The sequence below is a fragment of the Molothrus ater genome, chromosome 2 (genome assembly GCF_012460135.2).
Source record: "Molothrus ater isolate BHLD 08-10-18 breed brown headed cowbird chromosome 2, BPBGC_Mater_1.1, whole genome shotgun sequence".
Classification (NCBI taxonomy): Eukaryota; Metazoa; Chordata; class Aves; order Passeriformes; family Icteridae; genus Molothrus; species Molothrus ater.
Genome location: NC_050479.2, coordinates 50,683,782 through 50,704,327, shown reverse-complemented (window position 1 = coordinate 50,704,327; position 20,546 = coordinate 50,683,782). Strand labels below are relative to the sequence as shown.

The window sequence follows — 20,546 nt, the reverse complement described above, 5'->3', positions numbered from 1 at the left end:
AACAGTTTGGGGCTTTAAAATTTATTCTGGCTGTGGGGTCAGACAATACCTGATCCTGCTTCTGAGGACAAAATTGCCTGTTCTACAATGCTGGAAGAGATTTAAACTTGCATAGGAGCTTTTTAATGAGCACTGCATACATTTGTGCTTTCTGGCACACGGCTGCATTGGTTTTGACATGGTACAGGATTAGCCATGTCACAGAAGCACAATCTCTGGGAAGGATCCAGCTTGTCGGTTGCTAAGGGCAGATGAACCCCTTGGAACAGGATCAAGCCTCCACCTCCCCAGGGGAATAACCTGAGCCCACAGCCACACTATCAGGGGACTTTTTTCCCTCTTCATTCCCTAAACTGGTGCTCCTGCCCGCCCACATTCTGGAAACTCCTGGGAAGGAAGGGATTGTGGACTTAAATCACTGCAGGCTGACAAGAGCCCAGCATCCCTCCTCCCCCTTTTCACACATGTGCTGCTGATACCAAGATGGTAGAAAAATTTTCTCCCTGTCTGTCACACCTGGGTTTCAGCCAGGTATATCCTAACATCTTTGCTTTTTTTCAGTGATTAATCAGGGATACACCCAAGTGCTCTGCTGTGGTCAGACAAAGCCAAGCACTGTCAGAGGCCCTGCACCTGGATGCCTGCAGGTGGCATGAAAAGGGCCATACACCGCAACGCTGCTGTCACCACTGGCAGTTGTCAGTTACTGCAACCTGATTTACTTTCCCTAGTCAAAATTCCTGTGAGTGAGAGGGATGAAAACTCATCCCATCATTAGGTTCATGAACATCCACTAGAAATAATTTTATGTCTACATCCTATCTTTGATTTAAGGGCAAACATGAGACCCTTGGGCTAAAGAGGAATGAAATATTTAAGAGCAGGAGAAAACTAAGTAACCATTAGGAGTTCTGCCTCAATTTATAGCTAAGCCACACAGTAATTAACTGATGTTGAAATGACTCTGTGAGATGATGCTTGCTGGTATGAAAGCAGAGAGAAAATTTCAGCATCCTGAAATACCTCTGTCTCACTTCAGATTAAAAACTCAGCTTTCTGCACTTACTTAACTTCTGAGCTAATAACTTTGTAAACTTTCCCACATGTAGGTTTGCCAACACAGCACACCACAGTAAGAATCACTGTCACTCTCTTAAAATAATTAAAAATCTGTTTCTGCTCTTTGAAAGGATTTCCAAATTCAGAGTTTGCTTGCCGTTGTTTCACATTTTAAACTCCCCACCCTGCTCTCTCTGAAGGATGCCTTATCAACCTGCTAATCAAAATGATTGTTCATGATGGGATTTCCAACTGGCCCTGCCATTCAACCACTAGGACTTGCCTGTCAGAAGCAGGGTTACACGGCTCTGCAGTGGGCAGTGACACCAAGACCTGTGCTAGCTGAGACATCAGCCTGGATGGTGGCGAGGCCCCTCCAGCCTTGCCAGATCACGCCTGGGGATGGGTTTGGTCTTGCAAACGCAGCCACAGATTTTTATGGTGATGGAAGTTTAAACGAAGCAGAAACATGGCTCAATAAGCCAGAAAGGGTCACCTTTGATGTTTCCAGTAAGCTCCTCTCTGGTTGATTTCAGTCCATGTTAGCATACAATAGATTAAAGACTGTCTCCAGCTGCACGTAATGCTTTTCACTTACTTCCATTAGGAACGGAAAACAAAATACTACCCTGCATGTCAAAATTAACATTAACAAGAATCTCATTACTACTGCTGTTACACATGTGTGACCCTGTGTCTGCAGAGCATGAAGGATTGAAGTAAAAACAGACATTTGCTGCCAAACTCCTAGAAGGATGGAAATGGAAAATATGGCTAAGAAAACGGTATGGCACTCATGTTTTAGCTCATTACACAATTAATCTGCCAGCATCAGAAACACTGCAGTTATGAATACTGCAGTGCCTAAAGCATAACTTTGGACCCTTAATTTTGGCACACAGCACAGTTCAATATCTAAAATATTGCAAGAAAGCTAAGAAAGCTCCTGACCAAGAGCAAGTCTTCTGCTCTTTCTTAAATTGAAACTGTCTCAAATGTCTCTGATAACAAATGCATTGGGGTGGATCTAACACCAAGCAGAAGGAAATCATCTCCATCCTTCTTGGTTACTCCTGGAAAATGGGTTTTACAACTGTGGAAGTCAGCCTCATAGCACAGTTTGATGTTTGAAACAATTGAACATCCCCCTTCTTCGAAATTTTTTTAGAGAACAGGACACCAGCATGGACTTAGCAGGAAAGCATCAAAAAAGATTGCAACAGACATCACTATGCATTTCTAATGCTGGAAGCAACACTTCTAGATGCAGATGTACAGGAACTACTTAAAATTATGACCTCAGAGACTGTGTTGTACTCAAGTTTATTTAATGCATTCTAGGAAACAAAAGTGTGTCTTTACAGACTACCAAATGCACGCACGTGAATGACGCTATTCACGATTTCCTTCTCCTAAGCTGGTTCATACTATATAAAGCACATATACAACATTTTTCTTCCTGTTTAAAGTTCGTTATAAATGCTTTATGCATTGGAAAAATGCTCTGAGTGTACCAATCAGATTTTTGATCAAAACAGCTTGGTGCTTGGTAGGGGCAGCAGAATTGGTCGATTTATTTCATAAAACTTTATGTACAAAGCAGCAGTATCCATGAACGTAATGGTCAGAATATAGAGTCTACAGGGGTAATTTTTATTACCATTTATAGCAAGATTACCCATACTCCACAGTTTTCAGATTTTATTAAGATTTTATGGGACTATATGGCTTTAGCAGTTAACTGCACCTACCGTGGTTATGGTTCACAGAGAATGGGAACTGGCACTGAAATGCACAGTGTAACTAATCTAGCAGAGAATATTAATTGCTATGATCCAATCAAAGGCAATATTTAAAATCATTTCAACAGTCAAGTAATTTGCAATAAACCTGTAAAATAATAGCTATATGGAGAAATACAGAGGTAAGAGGGATCGCATGGATGTAATATATGCACATACTTAAGCATCTCTGTCATTGGGTTGTATACATAAAAATACAAACCCATTTTTTAAACAAAGGACTTTTCTCTTTCTAAGCTATTTCAATGCCAGAAGACCTCATCTACACAAAAAAGGAAACTGCTAAGACTACTGAGATTTATGTCTCGCTGAGCATCCAATATACAAATACTCTATCATCAAAAGTAAACAAGGAAAATAATAAGGACAGAATGTATTTAATATTAGATAAAATACTGTGAAACTACTACACAATGGTAGCAGACTGCAACTTACACACTGCAACAGGCCAGAGATATTTTAGACATCAGGAAGCTTCCAGCAGGTTGGTCCAAGGCACAATAAAACCCAAGGCAGAGAGAAAATAAATGAGAAGTTTTAGGCATGTGTTTCTGCTGGATCCAAATTCATGGAATAAAAGCAAGCAGATCAAAGCTCAGCCCTGGTGAGAATACAGAACTGAAGGGCCAGAGGCATTCTTGGCGTGGAAGAGAAGGAACTAACAGCTTCCAAAAGGTGCAGGGACTCAGGATATGTCAAAAGATATTTACTCATCCCGCTTATGCTGGGTTCGCAAATCAAGTTGGAGTATGCCTGTTCCTCATTCCCTTCCTCAAATCCCTCCTAGCTGAAAACGAACAATGAACATCAACATGAACAAATCATATTGATGAATCTTAAAAGAGCATTTACTTCTACAGTGAAAGAACCCAAGTATGTCACTAGTGAATCATTAGAAGTAGCACTTTTCTGGAAATTTAACTGGAAGACTATTTAGGGAAGTCTCTATAGTTAAACTAATCTGTTTTGTCTTAAATCAACCTCCTTGGTTTCAAATACCACAGTGTCTGTGTGGTAACTTACAGTCTGTGTTTTAACTCTCCACTCTGGCAAAAACTACTGTTTACTCTAGCTCTTAAATAAAGTGCACCATCTTCAGGAGCACAGGTCCCACCGTGAAGACAAGCCTCTCCTCTGCCTGCCTCTCTTCCTGCCAAGCCACTACCAACCTGTTCCTGCTTTCCCAGAACCAGGAGTGTTTCTTCCAGCTGAACCAACCAAACAGGAGGAGACAGAGCCAACATTCTGGGGGGCAGCAGCAGGGGAGGTGGACAGGCTGAATACAGACAGCCACAGAAGATCTTTGGAATAACAACAAAATAATGGCAGCTAAAGTAGAAACTCCCAGCCTCAATGCAACTCAAATCCAAAATAACTGTCTACTAAAATGCAGAAAGGATAATCACTCCACATGAAACAAAAAAGGCAACACTACTGATTTTAATTAAATGTCTCTCCCATAGCATAACTTATACAAACAGACCATATAATCTGACCTCTAAACATATGGAACATCTTAGTTTCTATCTTTTAACTGCAAATTGCATTTATTTTTGCAAAATAAACTTTACAGTAGGCAGAAATAACAGGCTGTACTTTAAAAAACAGTAAGGGCAGTGGATAATGTAATCTAATGGTACTACCTGTTTGAAGTCACAAAAAATCTGCAGCAAAAGATACTGCATTTACTACTTATTACTATATCCACAGTGAGGAATATGCAAAACAGTGCAAACTGTGAAAAGAAAAAAACGGTGTATTTTTGCCAGGTCTACATATAGATACAACATAAAAAAGGTCCAAGACCATGTCGTAACAGCTGTTTATGTACAAGAGAAGCAGACAAAGTTCAGTTGGCAAGTTTAAATTTATAATGTTCTGACTGGTGAATTTTGCAAGTGATTGTGCCCTCTGAAAACATAAAAACTCATAAGAATGTGAATCCATAAATTTGATTCCAGAACTCTGGAAATATCAAAGTTGCACCAGCCCTTCATCCACCATTATCAGGAAGGAGCGTCTAAAAGGCTCTTCAATGAAGCATTAACTCCTCTGAACTACAGAAAACAATTTTCAAGGATATTGTATTTGGCAAAACCTGCTGCTAGAGGGACATGATTTGCCAGTAGTATTCATGGATATCTGCTGAAAGCAAAGAACAATGGTCCAAACCAAGCATGAGGTTCATGTAATTAAAAACACTGAGGTTCTAGTTTTTCACAAAAAAAAAAAAAAAAGGAAAAAAAAAAGCTGGAATAAACATTTTCAACATAGAAAATGCTACATTTTTTTCCTCTATGCTAAGTCTCAGGAAGAGTGAGTAGTTTTTCTTCTGGAAAATTTCCTCTTAAAGGAAGAAAAATAAGAGAAAACACAGAAATAGCTTGAGGCAGATATGCAGTATGGGAAATAGTCTCAATGGTTTACAAACAGACAGACTTGGAGCAACTGAAGATTGGGTTTTAAGGGAAACCATCAGGCAGTCTTATCTATAGGTGCTGCTACCTGCTGGGCCTCTAATTAAACTTTTAGCAATGCTTACCATTGCTAAACAGGGAGCAAAAAAAGCAAGGAAAAAGCTTTTCTGGGACTATAATACTGTTTCATGGAATATTTCAATGTACAATAATGTCTACAATAAACACCTAATCTTTACAGACAAAAAACGTCCAAGCACCTTTTAAGGCTGTGACAACAGCAGTGACCACTGAAGGAAGTGAACTTTGAGTCTGCCATGGTGTGGGGGTGGCACAGGGCACACGAGGTGTCTGGTGTCCATGGGGACTTGTGCCTGGTTCCCTTCCCCTGCGTGCCCAACAGCCCTAGTTCATTTCTCTGGTTTATGTGTATGAAATAATGAGAGGAGAAGGTTGTAGAGGGCAACTTGCACAGCCGGGCTGGTGCTGTGGGGGCTGCAAGAGACCCCACTGCTCTGGGGATCACCCTTGAGTGTGTCCTCCCCATTGGGTGCATAGGGGCAGGAAGGTGCCTGGTCAACAGGGGGGTCTGTACATAACTGTGCGTGCGTGCTCATAGCTGAGTGTTGTGGTGTTAGCAACTTGTAGGAATTTACTAAGATTTGTAAATGGTAAGTGATGTATTACCGACACCAAAAACAGTGTTCTCTAACTACCTTCTAATTAAGCATTGTTAATAACTTCCTAAAAAATGCACCAATCCTGATTTTGATTTAGATTAGGTTTTTAATCCTGCAAAAGCACATCACTCTGACATAAGGGTGGTTTTGCAGCATGACAGCCCTGTGTCCCATTGCCCGCCTTGGGGTGTAGCACAGGGCACAGGACCTGACAGGATGCTGCTAGCACCTTGTATATACAAGGGCTACGTGTCTTCAAAACAAAAAGAAACCTTGCAACCAAAAAGAAAAAAAGGGAGAGAGGAGGCAGGATAGACAGCAGAAATAAACAGCAAACTGGGAGGCAGAAAAGGAGATCTGAGACTCTTCTGAAGGATGGTGAGACAAAGAACGCCATGATGAATGGCACCGTGGAGAACGATGCGCAGAGGCGGAGGAGGAGATGACAGTATAGGTTAGAAATATTAACAGAAAAGGAGGGGGAGATGAAGCAGAGCTGCTGAAAGTGGCACTCAAAGAGCAGTCAGCAAGATGGGAAGGACTAGAAAAACTAGAGAAATAGAAAAAGACAGGGAAACAGAAGACAAAGTAGCCACTTCTTGTGCCAGAGGGAAGAGAATATTCAAACAGAACATGAAGAAAGAACTATTTGCTTGAACTGCCTAAAAAAGCAGGCACCAGGAGAGTTTTGTCTGAGAGTGAGAGAGAGAGAGAGAAAGGAGGTCTGGGAGGCATCAGGGAAAGCAGAAAGCCACCTGTGCAAAACACCTGGAGACCGTATTAGAGAGATGGTGACAGCCTGAGAAGATTTTGCAAAAAAACCTAAAAATTAAATGGTTCTAGTCAAACCTGGAAGGAAGAGGACAATTCAACATGAGAAAAATAAAATTGGGAATTACAAGGAAAAAGCTTTTCTCTGTGCCCTCTTTCTTGTATTTGCTCCCCTCAGCACCTGAAACCTAGAAAAACAGGAGATGCCTGAGCTCAGGTCTGATGTAATTTTCATATTAAAAATACCTCTTTTCAGGAAAGTGCCTTAGTCTCAATTGTGTGAAAAGGGCTTAGATAAAGGGTCATGCAAAACATAACTTTAAGTGCTTCCCAACTGGCACTCCTGGATCATCAACATTGTCTCTGAATTAGCACCAATGCAGCAATAACACAGGGATTATGCTGCTGATGCTCTCTGTGGATCAACTGTTTCAGTGTGCATATTTTTCTGTTTCTGAAAATTAGCAGCATTCATGTAGAAGATGAAAGCTGTGAGTCTAGATGACTCCAAACCTGCATTTGTCCATCAGCTACTAGAGGATTAGGAAGTAATTCAATTTGGCAACAATGTCCGGTTAGGATCTGTGTACATTTATTTTTTGTTATCAGCACAAGAGCTGATTATTGAAGAGAATTTAGTCTGCACACATATTAAACTAATTTACTTGGTTAATTTGTGCAATATAACTGCATTGAATTATTTATATTGTTTTGCACTAAAGAATGAAAAACACTCCAGCAAAAGCTGATAAAAGATTACTACCTAGAGTGGATTGCTGCCCAATTTACTTCTATTGTATTTATTTAAATTATACTGAACTTCTTAATCAAAAGAATTAAGGACAACAAAATGAGTACAACTCATGAGAAAAAATTAATAAACTGAAGAACTGTTAATACCTTCTTTTAGTTTAACTGTGCATTAATAGATGATGCAGGGGCTAATGGCTAATGACCTCTACCAATTAGAGCACAAAGGCCATATTGTCAGGGCAGGTCTGGAGGCATAGAGGGCATGGGCTGAAATCCCTACAGCACATTAAATTCTGGAATTTTGTTGATGAAACTGGGGTAGTGAATTTCCAGTTTTACAAGATCAGGAGGTGCTTCCTACAGAGGAGACTACTACCACAGCCAACTAGCACCTTTGAAAAGAAAACAAACAGGAAAATTTCTCAATTAGCTCATGGTTAGGTCCACCTTGATGCGCCAAAATCAAAATACAGACTAAAACTTTCCTTTTTCTGTTTGTTTGGGGTTTTTTTTCCTAGACTACATGGTACAAAGTCCTAGTTTTATTCATAATTTATTGACAGAAAGGCACAAAGGGCTAAAATTACATCACTGTATGAAGAGCAATAAAACTTAAACTATAATTTTGAGGCTTAAAACTAGACTCAGATCAACAATGAGTTCATTTCCCATGTCCAAGCCTACTGAGAGGGCAGTCCCCCTTTGGGTAGTGAGGGAACAGTAGGAGAGTCACAGACTAATACACAAGAGGATGCCCCTAAACATCTGAATGACCCATCACTGTAGGCCTGTACAATAACACACAGTTGCCAGTTCATGAAAAACACACGAGAGGTAAGAAACAAGTTGTTGAGACCTGTTCACTATGCAGTTAGGAACACAAGAGGTATTATAAGACTAAATGTCCTGCAGTCTCATAAGCCCCAAAGTAAGGTTATCTGTCAATACCCTTCCTTTCTGCCTCAAGCAATACCTCATTTCAAGAGAAAATTACCCTATTTTATTCACTCACGTGCAATGAGCCTTGAAATGAGTATCTCAATCCTTTCCTCATATTCCCATATCTGTCACTAATGCCCCCTTTAAAGCTGTGCTTTCAAAGTTTCTGGGCACATCTGTTTTTTCTTTCCTTACTCCACCCATCATCTCACTATCCCTAACAAGCTTTTGCTCCCTCGGTAACTGTTGGGTTCTCACTCTTTCTTGCTTTCCAGCTCCCCTTTCTGTGTTCTTTGGAGACCTCAAGAGTGTATCTGTCCTTCTGACATGTGCCTCTTCCTCCCTTCACACCTCTCTGTGCCTCTTGGGTCCTGTGTCTGTAAAACTCATTCCCAACATAAACACTCTGGGTGGCTTCCTTCCCTTCTCCTGTTTAATCTGGAAGAAGAAACCTAATTCAAAGTATTGCACTGCCACTCCTTAAGCTTAGTAAAACCTACTTCTCTGCATCTGCTAATGCTCTTTGGTCCACAAGCCTTTCCTTCACACATTCCTAGAGCCTGATGATTGCTTTCTCCTTGCTGGGGAACAATCCCTCTGACATTCCTCCTCCTTGCTAAATCTGAAACACCTGGTGAGTTTTCCATGTTCATCTATGATGTTTTATATATTGTCATAAATATCATACACTGACATTTTTTCCATTCTCCTACTTCTTCAGCCTCTGGGGAGGACTTATTTCTCTCAGGACAGAACCTGCCACAAGTTGTCTGAGCATCTAACACCACTGCTAAACCCAAACTTCATTTAAAATCTTATTTACTTTAAAGATCATCTGGGATAAGATTTTTAAAGGTTCCTGCAAATTGTGTAACTTGTACGTCTTTTCAGCAACAACACAGTACGTATGGAAACTAACAACTTTACAATTGTCATTATGTTTTTCTCATACAAGACCAGTTTCAGAGATGCCACAGATGCACAAAACTGGGTCCACCTTACCTTTGACATGGCTTCTCCCATCCTCCAACAGTGGTACTACTATAGTGTTGTTCATATTCCCAGGTGATCTCACAGCTGTATAGACAACAGGTACCGACTGTACCACCACGGGGATACGGTGCACGTGACTCATTTTGTTGGACTGCAAGTTCATGGGACTTGAAGGTGGTACTGGATGGATAATGTGCAAAAACTGCTGGCCTCCAACACCAGATGCAGAGGCCACAAGAGGACCTGGAGTTAATACTGACGGTACAGATGCTGCTGAGGAGACTGATGTTATTACTGTGGGGGATGAAGCTGGCCGACTGGAAGAAGAAGAAGTAGAAGTAGAGGAAGGGGAGGAGGCTGATGCTGTCATGGAAACCGGGGAAGATGAAGCTGCTGTAGGGGACGACCTGGCTTTGTTTATTGACAAGTCCACTGGTTCAGTCTGTGTTTGGAAATGGTCTGTAGATAATGAATCCTCCGTGGGGTCGGCCTTCATGTTGTTTAGTAACAAGGGTACAGCATCCATATCTGGGTAGTTGTGGACTTTTGGAGACTGCTGAGGAAGAACAAAGGGACATAGTTACACATGTGGCTAAAGATGACTTGCACACCCAATTGCTAATGCACACCGCACAACTTGATCTGAAAGCCACAGAACTTAGTCCCTTTTCTTGGGTCAGCTCATAATTTTAAAGTACAAATCATGTTAGAAAGCACAAGCATGTTCTATTTGAATAGAGTATTAAAAAGAATAAAAATTCTACTCCCATTCCTTAGAAAGTGTCAGGATTAACAGTACAAAATCATCCTGCTTCTTTGCACTATGCAAAGTCACCAATGACAAAACTTTCAGCATCTTCAGCAGTAAAAACTATTTATATTGACAGAACATTTTTTCCCAACATCAAATTTTAAACCACAGCATTACTTCCTTGTGTCATCATCACTCAGACATGAAGAAAAAATGGTTATCACCATTTCTCAAACAACTTTCTGCATGCTCCAAGACTGTAATTTCCCCCTACTTGTCTACCTTCTTCTAGACTAGGCAGACCTGGCTGTTTCTTTCTGTCATGTCTGCTTTAAAAGGACAAGCCTTAGTACCCATTTGCTTTTTACAGTGATCTTTGAAGTTGTGTTTACAACAGATTTCAGAAGGTGCCTTATGCTACTCTCAGTCCTTCAGTTCTATGTTTGACTTCTGCATTCTGAATGCTCATTAGTAATGAACTTACAGGTCAGTACAGAGCCAAGCATTTGTACGACTGCCCTGTCAGACTGAGCAATGGTTACAGCAATTCATTATTCTGAACTAGCCCATTAAACAGCCTTCCCCATTGTTATTATTATTATTATTTCCATACTAATTGAGAACAATTTTCCTCACTTCACAAAATAATTTTATGCTTTAGATTAATTCTTTCAAAGCTGGTTGGACTAAATTTATTCTAGATCGGTGCCGTCTGCTATTTTTATAGTTTTTCCCTTATTTCTGTCATCAAAGAAGTTAATAGAATTTTTGAATAATGCTAGACCAAAGACAGATCCCTAGAGAAGTTCATTTGATATATCTTTCCATTTTGACAGTACATCATTAATAACCAGTCTTTAATGATGTTTTTTCAAGTAATTTTCACCAGGCAGAGCAAGAATGGAAAAGCCCATCGATAATCTGGTCTAAGGCAAAGCAAGCTCTCAGCTCCCTAGCTATGGAATTCCATGGCACTGCACTGCAGCAGAGCTTCTCTACAGACAGGCAGTCACACAGTGTAGAACCAAACCCCAACCTCAACACAAAACACTGCTCCTTCAAACCTCACTTGACCCAAAACAATTATTCCCTGTACAGACTTAAGCAGCTCTAAATGCATTAACTTCATCTCTAGATTACAGTAGTTACAAAGTATCGAAAAATATTAAGTCAGAAATATTTAAGCTAGAAATATTTTAATGCATCTACTGTCAATAAACTAACAATCAATCAAGCTATGAATTCCCTTTGGGGTTTTTATAATCAACTACATTAAATATTTCCAAGAAAAGACTTCCTTGTTTTGAGTCAGAGTCAAGCCTCAACAGAGAATGAAATTCTGTTGAAAAAAGGAAAATACAAACATTTATATTGAAAACTGCAGTAATAAGGACCTAACTGGATATTATTCCTGGCATGCTGAAAGATGAGATGTTCTAGTAGATCTCATCTATTCAGCTGATTTAGATGGTTCTCAGATCTGACATTCCCCCCCATCTGAAAGCAAGAACATCTCTGGGATGTTCTCTTCCTCTGTTCATACACAAATCAACTTAAAATAAAGGGACCACCATCTAAATAATGGATTCACCTGAACCCTGGATAGCAGGCTATTCTGTTGTAATACAAGTAACAAAAGCAAGATATCCCTTTTCATAAAGACAATGGGAAATTCTGCTAAAAAGAACACAAAGTGAAGAACAGGTTACCTTTCAAAGCACATAACCAGCCATGAGTGACAAGGCTACGTAAAGCTCTTCCTCAAGAAGGCAAACCTGCCTGTAATTGTCAGGTGATGATTCCTGGTAACTTCCTCTGAAACACCTTATCCTGGCTGATGTCCATAATGTGACCCCCCCACCATGCCTCATAAAGACAAAGCCATAAACATAGATGGCACAGGAAGTAATTTGTCAGATCTTGACAAGTCTCACCTACATGCACTTGGGCAGACAGACTGGTCTTGCTGAACTCAACAGACAGGCACCAGAGCAAAGGCAAAGTGGAGAGGGACACCTGCACCTGAACCCTCATAAGACCAAGGCAGCATCTCCTATCTTAAATGTTTGAGAGGAGAGGGATAAATGGCATCAGCTTGTGCAAGAGAGATGAGGGATCCCCTCATGCACACGGCCACACAAATGTCATCTAGAAGCAGCGTGAACCACCAGCTCTATCCACAGTGTAGATAAATCCATCATGCAAGAAATCCTATGTTTCTTTACTTCAGGTTTTCCCTGGGTGCCAGAGGCAGATATCAGGCTGACCCACTGCCACAAGGGACTGAACACAAGGGACTGAACACAAGGGATCTCAGAAGCTATTGCCAAACAGGGTGCATCTGCCCCAAAGCCCTACCTGGCTTTGCAGCAAGCAGCACTAGGTCCCTCACAAGAAGAGTAAAGAGCCCCAAATCCTCCTGTAGCTGACATCACACAAAGTATTTGTTCCATGGATAGAGTTAATGGTCTTTGAGACAAGCACAGGTCACGACTTTTCTAAGTTGTGCTAAGAACAGACCTTTGTTTCACTACAGTAATTACACCTACTCCTTTGGGAATTCAGGAAAAAAGTAAGATGTAACTTCAGACTATCCAACAAATCACTCTCTTTTAACAACTCTTCTACATTTACTTTTGTTTGTACATTCCTTACATTCCCTATATCATTCCCTGGGTACTCTCTTCTTGTCCAGAGCTGCTGGAGGGGTCACACAGTCTCTATGTACTATGGTAATGCAGTTGATATTATTATTTCAGTCTTCAGCAGTGAAACAAATCTCGAAACCTTTACAATCCCTTCATGAATTTCTCCAAACAGGATGCCAACTGGCAAGCCCTTCCATAGCTGCCTTTCCCTGACAAAACTCTAAGACTAAGGATGCCCTTTGTTTGGTGAATTCAGGATGTGACTGATGTCAGCTGACATTACAAAAACCAGCAAGATCCTTGTCAAAACAGGTTGTATGTCTCATATTTAAGACAAAAATTGTAAGCAAGTGCTGTATTTTCTTCTGCTGGTGGTAAACAAAGAGATCTGCTCCAACACTTACACTCCCTTACAGTGAGCTACAAAGTGGTATATGCTCCTCCATGACCTCAGATTTTATCTAAGTTGCCAAAACTCTAATCAGTATGTGAACCAAAACTTGGAACATTAAATTTATCATTATTTTCTGAAAATGAATGGTATAAGTAAACTTCTCCCAATAATGACAGCTATTCCAGAATGAGGAACTACGGGAAGAAGAGCAGCAAGGAAGCCAAAAGGAATGGCTGAATTCTCAGAACACTATTACTTAGCATCTCCCACTAATGTTATTAACTGAGAAATACCTGTTCATTTTCCTAGACACTGAGTGTTGTTGTTAGTTTTAACTAATGGAACTACATATTTTCCAGCTGAGAAGATAGTAAAGCTGTGGCTGCGATATTCAGTGTACCTTTGGCCACTCTGTCAGCTCACTGGAAGGGAAACAAATAGATTTCTTCTGTCTCTCTGTCTTTCCATTCTCATCTAGTGAACTGGGCTTCTTGTGGTGGTGGTGTGGGCTCAGAAGATTGCTACTTTGGGCATCTGAAGCAGGCTTTTCCTTTCTGGCTCCCAAAAGCATCTGTGTTGGTTTTGCAAACTTCATTTTGGTTTTAGCAGTCTAAACTCTGTTGCTGAGAGTTTGGCAGCTTTCAGAACATTTGGTGGCTTAGAAAGGGTTCATCCTAAGGTCCCTGTAATTCAGTGGGCTGCCCTGGACACCAGCCCAGACCATGGAAACACAACATGAGGGGTTACATCTCCACGTGGCCTCCTTCATCTCACTGCTCAGCCCACTGGTACAATGGAGAGGGACAGCTTCAGCCCTGCCACCAGCTGGGACTTGGAAGCAAATCTCAGCAACATTGCTGTTGTATCCTTAGCTGTTCAATATCCACTCCAATCCAGGCTGAGCCAGAATTGGAAAGCAGGTAAGGATGGCTCTCTGCTAGAAAAGGCTTTTTAATAAAGCTGCAGCCTCTATTAATCAATGCTCTTGGCTCATGCTTTTTGTGTCTGCCCTTTTAAAGCTGTACACCAGTATTCTCTGCAGTCCTCTGTTTCATTAGCTTGCCATTAATAAATACCACCAGGAACATAACACGTGATTTCCCTATTCACAAAGATTTTTTTGGCTGAATAAAAAAGCATTCCTTACTCCTTCTTCCCAGACTGTTAAGGAAAAACAACCAGTCTACCTCGCAAACAGCCACAATACCTGGAGCAAAACACAGTGACACCGTGGCTGGTAACATCCTATCTGTTGGGCAGCCATCCTTTCCTGCACAGTTCTTCATCTTCCTTCCAGCCCCCTGAATTCCACCTCCTCTTAATTTGTAAGGAAATTTTGCAACAGCCCCTTTTAAATCTACTCTTACTCTACTCATGGCAACTCCTCTGTATATTAGCACTGTGTCCTACCCTAAAGAAGCCATGAAGAGCTCACAGTTTCCACACAGCTGAGGTTAAAACCAGAGAAAAAGCAAAAATCATTTTGTTGTCAGCAGCTCATCATGACACCTCCTTGCAGTTCACCAGCTTCACAGGGCACTAAGCCACGGTGAGTCTTTAAGCCTTTGCGGACTTCTACTGAGCCCACACAACTGATCCACACAACAGAGTTTACAAACCTTCAACAATCAGCTGTCAGCTTTTGAAGTGTCTTCCTTTCTGGCAGCAATCTCCCAAGGTCAAACATTTTGTAAGAAAGCATACCAAAAAAGCTGTCCTTGATGACGGAAACAGAACACACTAAATTTAGCGTTTATAAAATAAGCTAGCTTTGAGGACAGGAAGTTAAAAAATAAATTGCTAAGCGTTTAACTCTTCAGTCAAAATCACACAAAACCCCTTCTTGGTTTTCATTATGCTCTCCCACCTCATTCTGCTCCAGCAGGAGCAATTTTAGACAAGATGATTTTGTTTTGTCAGTGTTAAAGAAGACTGAGATAAGAAAAATCATACTCTATCTGAAAAGCTCGCCACAATTTTAACCCCGTTATTGCCACTGCAGCACCAAAACGCCAAGGCTCAGCAGTGCAAGCATGCAGCTTCTCCTGGGCAGGCAGTGCACAACGTGTGACCAGCAAGAGCAGCTTTCAGCTCTGGTCATGATGCCTGGAGGGTGAAACCTTAATAATCAGAAATACTGTGCAGGTCAAAGATTTTCTAACACTTCACAGTCAATGAAAACCAACACATTTTAAATTACAAAACCCACTTGCTGTAGAAGGAGTCATTTTGCTTTTGCATAGCACACAGATGTGCTTACAACTCTGATACCATGAGATGAGCAGGTGGATTGGGTTTAGAACATGGTGTGCTCCACACAGTTTGCTTTTAAAATTAAAATGGAATATTTTTCTTATCTTTCTCGAGATATGGTAGAAAGTTCATGCCCCTGAAACTGCAGTTCTGTAGGTGCTGGCCATGAAATATATCTGCCTATGTCAGGTCTTGTCCTACTCCACCTTGTGGGCAATTGACGAGCACAGAGGCTGCAGCTAGCTAGGGTAAGTACCAGCCTGGGCACTTCAAAAAGCCGTGTAGGTTGTGGCTGAAGTACCCAGAGCTTTACTTGGAGGGCTTATTTTGCTAATCTAGGAGTGAATTCTCTTTGAAGTTACAGGAAGAGATGTTTTTCAAAACCCCTTCCCAGCATGGGAAATTACTTTCACAATATTCACTTCTGCCTGAAAATCCTCACTTGAACCAAAGCAACAAAATACTCTCAGAAAAAAAAGTAATACAATCTGCAAAAATATGAACTGAACAAGCTCTACTTTAAACACTCTGCTATCTCTCTGAAAAGATGACACATCCAAGACTCAACTATGCTCAATTTGAGATGAGGCTATTATTATTAATCTATACATGAAGGATGCACCAGTACAGCAGTGACAGACAGCTGTATAAAGGCAGAAGGACAAACACACACACAGCTGAAAACTAAAACAGAGCAAAATACTTAAAATTTTGTTTCCACATGCTAAAGCCACCAAGAGAACAGGCATTTCTGCCTTTTTGCTCAAGGCTGCTCCTGTAGGCTTTTCCAGGCTCACAGAACTGCTCAGCTTGGACGCATTGGAGAAACACAGGAGGTGATGCTGAAGAAGAGGGCAAAATGAAAGACAACGAGATCATTTTGCTTTATTTCTGGAAGCACACATTAAAATGTGCCTTACTGTCAGTTTTCAACAAATAGTTGCTCAGGGTCAAGGTTAAATTTTGTTCCAGGCAAGAAAAGAGAACCCCAAAAGATGGCACTGCCAAGTAAGGTTGACTCAGACTCTGTCACAATGACTCATATGGAAGCTTTTATAAAAGCAGCAACCGTGCTGAGAAAGGCAGAGGGTAAAGTCAAGGAATTATTAAAATAAAAAAAGGCTCCATGAAAATGCATTTAACCAAACTGGAAATCATTTAACAGTAGAGACTGAGAGATATCCACTTTAAAATACTCATGATTCACTTAATGTATCATTATCTCTGCATAACACTTGGAAGTTTGATTTAAAAGTGGAGGTTTCCAACCCTCAAGGCCTAAAAATAGTATTTATATTCTCTTTGTGAGTCTGAAGTGGCTAAAGAAACTCCCATAGCATATCCTATGAGGCACAGGTGGCCTTGTTAGCTGAGCGTTGTTAAATGTGTAGAATCTACAGAGAATGCTCCAAAATAAAAAGAGAATTACCTAAGAAATGAGGAGACCAAATGCAAATCAACCATTCATAAACACACAAGCAGAATTCAAGCTCCAAGGCTGTCAACACTATCTTCTAACTTTTTCTGATCAGTGACACTAGGATGTTATTCCACAACTACTTCAACATTAAAAAAAGTACCACATGCTGCAACTTGTAGTAACACTTCAAATTAGGACTGAGCACACATGCTTCAAAATGAAAGGAGATCCCTATGCAAACAGCATTAATTTTTAAACACGTTTAACAGTAAGTGCAAATACATCTAACATGAAATGACTTTTTTTAAAATAATATGTTTGCAAAAACATAAGCGTTAACATTACTTTGCATCCAACTCTCCTGTCCCAAAACTGACAGGTTAATCCAAGGATTTCTATAACAGGACAGAAGGAAAATGAGTGATTATAGACCAAACAAACTAATCTGACCCTGTAGTATCTAGTATGTTAAATGTAAAAAAGATCCATATCTTGAAAATCTGGACAAATTCTCAGTACCTCAAATTCTACATGGGCCTGCTGTGATATTTTTGATAAGCAACAAAACTGTAACAAAACCTTGTTCCCTAAATCATGAACACATTTGGAACACTAGATGTTCAGCTTAGATGTTTTACTTACATTGACAAGTGTACTAGATGCTGTCAAAGGAAGAAGTCATTGAAAGAAACAAATTAATGCTCATTGCTATGACACAAGTCTTGAAGAGAAACAAATCTAATACAAGTGCAATGCTTGGATTATTACTTGCTTAAGCATAACAAGAATATTGGCAATATACTTGTATTCCTTGTACTGATCCATTTCTGATGTGAAAATAATTTCTGAATAAATGGTAGATCCATAAATAGCTGGTAAAGGGAAGGTAAAATACCAGGAAAAATATTATATTACCCCAATTCAATTTAGGGGATTTTAAAAAAACTTAGTTTGTAAAATTCTAGACAACAAGAATTCATACAATCACCTAGCAGCTCCCCTTCTAACCCTTCCCCCCAGCTTACAATGAAAACATTGAAAGCCTGAAAAAAAATTTGCAGTCAACAATTTTTTAAGTTAAGATTTTGATGCCAAGTTTTGGTATACATTTTCTTACCCTGCACTTTACTCAGAAATATTCATAAGCATATTAGCAAAAAGGACTATGACAAATAATGCAGGAAACTATTATTTGTACCCTTTAACCACCTCAAGCTGTCACTGAGTTCAGGCAAAACTCAGCCATGACCAAATCAGCCTTTGAGCTGGGCTCTGTGCACCTGGTAAATAGGGCTGATGTGGAAAAGTCACAAAAGACTGTGCAGTGCTCCTTTAAATCATTCCTCATTACTCAGGCTTGCTCCGAGGCATGAGGGTCTCTGTTAACTGCTTCAGTACCTGTGCACCTACTGGACACGTAGGTAGTGGTGACGGAGGTGCCATGCCTGAAACTCTCATCTAGTGTGTCATCCACCCTCTGCAACTGAGCTTCTCCATGTCTTTCCTTGCTTGTCATTGTTCATCTTAATTTCCACCAGAAGAATTCATCTTGCCAAATGAACCTCCTTCTGTTTACTATCCTTCAAGCTGAAGTTTAAATTAATTTTGTTCTTCTGACCTCCCAGCTGAGGCTGCACTCAGTGTCGACATTTCTCCAGTAAAATAAATAGATGGCACAGAGATAGGTACAGTTAGGTCTGACTGAAATTTACCCTTTCAGTGGCTTAAAAAACAAGTGTTCACTCCAGAGAGAAAATATTTCAAGTTTTACTAAAACTAACACTTTCTGTGGTCTGTTCCTCAAACTTATTGCTGGTCCTAGTAAAACAAACATAGCTGGTACTGTTCACTGCTACTGAGGGAACATGGCCTGAGTTTGTATATCCAAAACCTCTCAACCTCCAAGCGTGGGTAGCTCTACTCCAAGCTCTTTAACCTGGGTGAAAGCAGTCTGCCTCATTAAGCCCCTTGGAATCCTTGCCTGCTTCCCACTGCCGCCCTTCCTCTGGGAGCAGGCAGCATTGAGGTGGACATGAGCTGACCTCAAGGAAGGAAAACCAGACAAATTCATGAAAATAATAACACTGGCTAGAAAAAAATACCTACAGAGGCAGACAAAATGCAGAGATTGGGTCGGGAACTGTCTGAAAGGGGAAAGTTATATGGTAAGTCTTGGTCAGGAAGGCTGGGATACTACCAGTAACGGGACCCAGGCTCCAAGGGGTCATGTCAAGTGAGTCTGTAAATTAAAGAAATCATGCACTTTAAATGCTACAGAAAGCATTAAGTCACCTGATGTCACCTCAGATCCAACAGGGAGGCCTACAAGTTGAAGATGAGGGTGGGAAGGAGATGGTGCTCATCCCTCTGGGTGAGGGGTTGGCTGGAAAGGCTGCAGGGGTTGGCCAGATGCTAGGGCATGTGCCAGCCTGGAGAAGAGGAGGCAGGCAAGTCAAGCTTGGAGTGACCACACAAAAAGGCTTGTGCCCAGTAAAGCAAAATGCCCCACCAGTGCCTGGGACCTGAAACTGCTGAGGTTCACCATTCCTCTGCTGTCAGCAGGCATCCCAGAAACCTGCTGGTGAAACATCCTGTCCCTCTGTGACACTCGTCCACAGAAAATGAAGACAAGAAATGCATATTGCAGGAATGGTCCACTAAGGGTCTGAGCAAAACTAGCAGAGACAGCCCTCCTCCCAAAGGCAGACCAACACTGCCCAAAGGCAGACTGCTTCAGCTTAGGCTCACCAATGTTCTTTTAGCATGGCTTTTGGAAAAGTAGAATTGGGATGGCTATTTCTGACTTTTTACCCTTAAAGCAAACAGTCATATAAACTATGAATATGTATATTTGGAAAATTAATTCCTAATGCCTCTGGACTGGATTTTGACTCAATTCACTGTCCTGGTACATCACAGTACGTATTATTATAGGAGAAGAAACTGAGACTAAAAAACAAGCCCTCTCTGCGCACCTACTTTGAGCCTTTATAAAAAGTTTACAGTTAAAGACTAAGTAGAACAACATGTGGATAATGAGATGGACAACCCACTGATAGCACACATGGACCAGCAGACAAACACTCCAGTACAGACCATTTAATGCAATACTCTGGAGCTGACCATGAAGATTTCCTTGGTTCAGTTCTTATCCTATGACAATAATAATCACTTACTGATTACTGTAAAATTTTTAGTCTTCAGAAATCTCGTTTACATGTAGATAACATAGACTACACTTCCACTTTACAGAAGGAGAAATGTAGGGAAGAATCTCTAGAGATTTTCTCATACTACAATATCAAATTTAGAGCTGTAACAGTAGAGCTAAAACATTGTAATACTCGGTATAAAATTAAATGCATTCTAACTATGAAACCCTCTTTATATTATTTTATTCTTTCTGACTTTTAAGGGCTGAATAAAAATAGCATAAAACAAAGTACCATTATTCAGAATACTTCTGCTCTAAAGTAAAGCCTGCAATGTGTATCTGTAACAACTTTCATTATTTGAAAAGCTCACCTCTGAAATCTGAGACAACTCAATATTCCACACTCAATATTTCATTATACTTTTAATCTTAAAACAATAAATATCTTAGCAACTGAACTAAAGTGAACTCAAACTAATTATTTTTTAATAGCCAACAATAGTACAGTGATA

The 20,546-nt window shown here is 40.5% G+C and overlaps 1 protein-coding gene across 7 annotated transcripts in view; it reads right to left on the bottom strand.

The window, feature by feature from the left end:
* KLF12 (KLF transcription factor 12) overlaps window positions 1-20,546 on the bottom strand; it is a 234,289-nt gene that overhangs the window by 81,631 nt on the left and 132,112 nt on the right. For 5 of the 7 annotated variants that reach the window (XR_008509169.1, XM_036379110.2, XM_036379134.2 and 2 more), the window contains exon 4: window positions 9,424-9,970. Coding sequence is in view for 6 of the 7 variants with exons in the window: in XM_036379110.2 (XP_036235003.1) it covers window positions 9,424-9,970 (547 nt within the window). In the remaining variant the exon portion in view is untranslated. The remainder of the gene's footprint in view (window positions 1-9,423; window positions 9,971-20,546) is intronic. The other 2 variants (XM_036379126.2, XM_054518578.1) reach the window with 1 other exon arrangement.